The sequence below is a fragment of the Frankliniella occidentalis genome, unplaced genomic scaffold (assembly GCF_000697945.3).
Source record: "Frankliniella occidentalis isolate FOCC.00 unplaced genomic scaffold, Focc_3.1 Scaffold312, whole genome shotgun sequence".
NCBI classification, from domain to species: Eukaryota; Metazoa; Arthropoda; class Insecta; order Thysanoptera; family Thripidae; genus Frankliniella; species Frankliniella occidentalis.
In genome coordinates, this window is record NW_026267437.1 from 272718 (window position 1) to 279021 (window position 6304).

The 6304-nt window shown below is 43.5% G+C and overlaps 1 protein-coding gene across 2 annotated transcripts in view; it reads left to right on the forward strand.

The window, feature by feature from the left end:
• The window catches only part of LOC113214257 (uncharacterized), a 44389-nt gene extending 38308 nt beyond the window's left edge, over window positions 1-6081 (forward strand). The window contains exons 4-6 of one of the 2 annotated variants that reach the window (XM_052273903.1): window positions 805-922; window positions 1838-1975; window positions 4594-6074. In XM_052273903.1, coding sequence (XP_052129863.1) covers window positions 805-922; window positions 1838-1975; window positions 4594-4908 — 571 coding nt within the window. In that variant the 3' untranslated portion in view covers window positions 4909-6074. Of the gene's footprint in view, window positions 1-804; window positions 923-1837; window positions 1976-4593 lie in introns of both variants that reach the window. The other variant, XM_052273902.1, reaches the window with a different exon arrangement.
• The last annotated feature ends 223 nt before the right edge of the window (window positions 6082-6304 follow it).

The following is a 6304-nucleotide window of genomic DNA, read 5'->3' on the forward strand; positions in this document are numbered from 1 at the left end:
TTCTTCAGCCTGTGTACGGACTTGGCCGTGGCCGACGAGACTGCGCTGTTGCTCTGGCCGTTCGTGCCCCACGCTGGGCCCTGGGGCGCGACCTGCGGCCGGCTGTTCTGGAGGTGCTGGACGTTCTTCGCTGTCGGCTCCATCTGTCACAACCAGCAGCCGCAGCCCCAGAGCGTCGTGGAGGCCAGCCGCGCTGGCCGCGCAGAGCCAGAGGCCGGGCACCGTTGATATACCAACACTATGGAACACAGCAAACATTATTCATATGGTGCCTGGCAATTTGCACACGTAACAGACTTATTCAGGCGTTGGTAAATAATTTGTGAGCAAGAACACAGCGTAGCCACCTGACTTATTATAAGCAGTGGGTAAGAGAGCTGTACTATAATGCAATGTGTGAGATATGTTCTGGAGCTCAAACAGAGAAAATAGTCACCCGCTCAACTTTAATTGTCACAAAATGATCATTTACATCCTAATCTCATCCAATGTGTGCGAAATCTTATTCGCTCACTTCTAAAGTGAATGTTATTTGGATTTCCAGTGCATATAAAAGCCCAATTCATACGGTCCATTCACCGTACCAGGTACGGTTTCCAAGAACGGTTTTCAATTGGTTAATAATTGACGGTCCAAGACCGTTGTTAAACCGTAGGTTTTTCTTACAGTGCAGAGTGGTTATACATGTACGACATTATTTGTAATTTGCCATTAACAAAGTGTGTCGTACAAGTTCAACCTCCAACAAAAACTCTCTATAATGCCATACGCTGTGTAACAAATAATTCTCCCGCATCTCATTAGGTTCTATTGCATTACATGCAAGGCTACCGCACAACCAACCTGTGAGGATGAGCACGATATTTGCAGTCTTGAAAAAGCACGCAAGACCGAAGTAGGACCTATGCTGGAAGTTGTTCGTGTGAGTATGGTAAAGTCTCTCAGACGATCCCGTTCTCGTTAGGGTCGGCTAGAGCGAATGCTTCAATAGGGTTCCTCCATAATAGGGGCCGTTGTCATTCGCTCCTTTTCTATTTCAGTAACTTAGTTATATGATTTAATAGTTTCGGTTTTTATGCTAATTCAAGAAACGGCTTACATTTAACGAGCGGACGTCATCTTTATTGGGCGACCAGCCAGTTAATGCATAAATGGACTTGTTGCTTTAGGGATAGCGGTGTCTCTGCGAATGTAACTGTATAAAAGCTTGAAACTCGACAGTTCAAACTGCGAAACTAAAAGTAAGTCTTTCAGTTTAAATTGTTAAACTGAAAAGTTCCACAGTTTTACTGCAAAACTGTGTAGTTCAACAGTTTGAACTGTCAAACTGGCTCTATGCAGTTGTGCAGTTTTAACTGTTGAACTATAGGAATATGTGCTTCGCGATTTTTCTACGGAATGAGTAAACGTGAGCCGTTAACAATGATAATACTAGGTAGATATACCTTAGAGCACGTCTCGCGTAACAGGCTTCACGATATTTCTCGAAGCACACGCTGCGACGCGCCTGGCACACATCTACCTAGGCCTGCGGCGCAGATGCCCGAGTCGGGCGAAAGGCACGGTCGTAAATAGACCTTCGGCCCCAAAACTCACAAATTTTGCTCCTCGGGGTTTAATTTTGACGAGTTACCCTACCTGAGACCATCAATTTGACAAACATCTAAGTAAAAACATTAAAATGTTTTGGGGTGGTTCTCGTGTGGAAATCGCCCTCTTGCGCCTAAACGTTAGAGATAAAGCCAAACAAGCGAAATTGTGGTTTTCTATTGACCCATTATTGTGGATTCTTCGAAGTAGGAAGGTCTTCTGGGAATCAGTGCTATTCCTGTTGCAGCGCACACTTAAACTGCAGGGTTCAGTCGCCAGCAATTTGATGAGTTTGCTTCCTAATGTCGCCGACACCTTTCAACGGGTGTTAGAGACAGCAACGATGAGAGAAGAGGAACTCCAAAGAACACTGACGCATGCTCAGGTAAGTCGTAACTGCCTATTTCATAATCGCCTGATGTCAGGAAACCGTCGAAAAACCGACGATTCGCCATTAGGGATTTAAAATTACCGGTAATATAAAATTTCTCGGTAATTTTCCGTAAATTACCGTAAATCACGGTAATTTTAGGTAATATTTGGTAATATTCAAAACGCAGCTTATATAACTGTGCTTTCAGTATCTGAGGTATTATATTAAGTTCACCGACTTTTTTCATCATTTTAACAGTCGAGTCAGTAGTTTTAGCACCAAAGTCGGTCTTCACTCATCTAAAATAGTTATATTGGAGTAGCAAGGATAAAATAACGAGTGAAAGAAAGGTCTCAAATAAAATAATAAAAAAAGGCAATGACCCCCTTGCGTACTCCGCATGTTCCCCGGGTACTACGTGTCCTGCGAGCGATCTCGGGTATAATTTTGTTGTATACTCAGAAATAAGTACAGCCGGAGTATAGTCTATGCATTTAAGGCTGAACACTTTGTTCCCTAAAAATTCGAGTTGGCGACCCCTCTAATAATGAAATAGTACAGAACAGACAGAAAACACCAGGTCTTTTGCATAAGCCCACTACATAGCTTCTTCAAAGCCTGATTAAAATTATGCGTGTCTTAACCTGACGTACTCTGTGTTTTCTGACGGGCAAATGAATTTGTTGCGTATTCGCACTTAGCCTAATGAACTGACACAAGCACAACACATCAGACTTGCATTTGCGCGATACGACAGGACTTCCCTCACAGACTCACAAGCACAAGCCGTCGAGGAGTTTCCAACGACGTCGCGCTGAGGGCGCAATGTCGGGAACCATGCGCAAAAATTGATTTTAGGCCTGTCACTTTCGCGCCAATTTTTCCTCCGACATGGTTTTTCCCCTGCCGCGCCGCGGACGTGCGGCCGAGGCCGGGTACTTGCTGTCTACAGACACCCTAGGGTAGGTACTTGAGGTTGGTCGCATGTCACCGGTACCACGCGACGTCACGTTACGGTGGGCGTAACGCCTAAGTGAAAAGCAGTATTTTAGCTGTAGCTAAATATTCGTCAAACGGCGACCGAGTTTGTGCGAAAACGTAGCAAATATTGAGTGTTATCGATGGCGCAATGCTAATGCACAACTCAACTGGGAGCAAATTTAGATCTGATTAGGGACAAACGTGCACCAGACTGATGAACAAACAAGCAAGGCCTGCCCTTCTGCAAAACGAAGTTGCCAGCTTCACTTAGCCTCGCAAGGCAACTCCGTTCGGCAGGGGCCGAGCCTTAGGCTCAAGCTATATACAGCTTGGCCTGCCGGCGGTACTTGTTCATCAGTCTGATGCACATTTCTCCCTGATCAGATTCAAATTTGCATCTGGTTGAGGTGTGCACAAAACTGCATCATTCTATGGACACTGACGCCTTCTTGTTCGCCTTTCTGTTAAGCGTGGTCATTTTCACCACATTTTCGTCGAAATAATCTCTAGCGCCGAACCGGTCAAAGATAGAGCCAAAAACGGACCAAATGTTTTGTCTACGGGTTCTACACTATAAATCTGAGAGGACTGTTCTTACAAAAGACGCGTTTTCGACACATCTCAACCGGATCAGATTTGAATCCACCCTTTTTTTTCATGCATCCTTTAAATTAGCATCCTTTTTTTGGGCAATTTATTTTTTGTCCATTCTTAAGATGCAAATTCCTCACTTATTCCTGTCTTATTTCCGTGCAAATTTGCATCTCCTAGAGATGTGCCAGGGCTCATTCCGGTCAGGGAAGTCAGGGAAAGCAAGGGAAAAGTCAGGGAGAAAAAAAAAAGGTGTCTGGAAGTCTGGGAAAAGTGAGGGAAATTTAATTTGGGTCAAGGAAAACTTTTCAGTGGGGGCAAATACTGGCCATGGCCCAGGTAGTTTCACCAAAGATAACATAAACTGCAGATTTAGAGTTAAAAAGAACTGTCGCTCGCTACGCTCGCGGGCATGTACGCCACCTTAGTCGATTCTTTTACCAATATTCTGATTTTCATTATTCTTAATATTTTTCAGTAGTAAGAAATTTATTTTCCTGTTTTTACTGTTTTTCTACTACATTGACCTATTTTACTTAGGAAAGTCAGGGGAAAACGGAATATTTTGGTCTGGAAGTCAGGGAAAAGTCAGGGAAAATAGAAATTGGGATCTGGTATGAACCCTGATGTGCTTAAGAATGCATCTCTTCCTAGATGAAAAATTTTCCTTTTCCATTTAGTGTGCAGGCGTTTCGGTGTCCAGGAGTGACCCCTAAGATTCTGTAATCTTTGTAGACCTTTAGCTCTACAAATTAATTTTACACTGTCTGACTGTCTGTCGTCCGTGTAAGAGGAAGGAGATGAGCTAGAGGTCTAAAATTTTAGGGTATCTTAGGGGTCACCCCATTAAGATTTATACCATTTATACTATTACCCAATGCCACCATACACCCGCAGCTCTCTAATGCTCGCCACTCAAATGATCATTTATTCTGTATGAGCTAGGATGGGAATGGACTCTTCAGCATACATACACTTTCACGTTGTACCGGAGCGTTTATGGCAGAATAGTTCACATTTGAATGTTAACTTTAGTTTCACCTTGTTTTCATCCTCAGAGCGTGCTTGAATCAAGTGGAAACCAGGCAGCGTGGGAGGCAGCGACTCAGAGTCTGAAGAGGACAGCCCTGCAATGCGATCAGGAGCTACCGCAACTCACGAGGCTACTTGGCATCCTGGAATTTCAAGGGCAATGTCGACAAATGGAGGTAGAATTCAAGGATGGCGAGGAAATGAAAGGATTCTGTGCCTGGAATGATGTAAGTTCACTTGCCTCCAATCGCTCTCGTTTTGTGCTATTTAAGTGTGCAACTGGCGTGCATGTGCGGTGCGAGTTGTCAATTAACACAACGTTGCACACGAGAAGGCAATAACTCCGGGAATCATCAGGATCAAAATTAATCAAAATCAACAGAAATCGCTTAAACTAAGAAAGTAACTAGTGGAACCGCTACAAACTAGTCGAAATTAGCGTTTTCTACCACTAGATAACCTAAGCCGGGACTATTCTAAGTGTTCAACGAAAGTGTTGAGCAACTCTGTTCACCTTTACATTGTGAACTTCTTGCACATCAACGCTTTGCAGAAATGCGAAGTATTTAGATCCTTCGTAACTACGAATCATTTACTTGGGAATTACAATCTCAGCCGGTTACTGACATTTTGCAAATACACAATGAACTCGCTTATACAGCAGTAATACTAACAAAATTGCACGTAATACTCACAAATTTAGTAAGTAAAACTGATTATTTTGTTAATAACTACTTAAGCAGATCATCCTAAGTACTTGCTAAAAAATAATTAGTATTACTTACTAAATTTGTAATTATTACGTGCAATTTTTTTAGTATTAGTGCTGTATAAGCGAGTTCATTGTGTATTTGCAAAATGTCAGTAACCGGCTGAGATTGTAATTGCAAAGTAAATGCAGTTGCTGGCCACGTGCAGTTGCAAACATCGCGCACTTGCAAAGAGCACAAAACGGCCATCGCGGAGCTGCAGACGTCGCGCAGCTGAAAACCTCGCGCAGTTACAAACGGTTCAAATTGACATCGCGCAGTTGCTGGGCACGCGCACGTGCAGAACACGCGCGGTTTACAAACTAGCGCAGTTGCAAACGGGGCCAATTGACCTCGCGCAGTTGAAAACCAAGTGCAGCGCTGGAAACAGCATCCCAGAAATGGGGTTGTATATGGCCATATATGATTTGTACATGATCATATACAGCGATATATGCTTTATATATGACGACATATCTGGGGTAGTCCATAGAAGTGACGAAAGTCAAAGAGTTCAATTTTTCAGTAGAAGGAAAAAACGGTTCCTATAATCTGTATGATATGTAGTTTACTTTTGTAATCCACGGTAGAATTCTTGGCCTGTACTTAATCCAGTTCAAAAATTGTTTTTGTGCTATCAGTTAATTTTAGCTTATAAGGTGACTTACGACACTTACACTGGAAATGCAAGTGTGTGAATGTCGCTCACCTGCAGGTGAGCGACATGCCATTCGTACACTTAGGGGGGTAAACGTGTGAAATTTCCAGGAAAAATTCACACCTTTACAGCCCTATACGAATGGAATGTCGCTCACCTGCAGGTGAGCGACATTCACACACTTGCATTTCTTGCAGTTCTTATCCACCGGTCTTGTCAGCTTCTCAGCGTCTTGTCAGCACGCATTTTCGTACGCTCCACTTGCTTTTCCGGAAAACGTGACGAAACGGGAGGGGGAGGGTTCACTTGTTGGGTGATGTGTGGGTGATT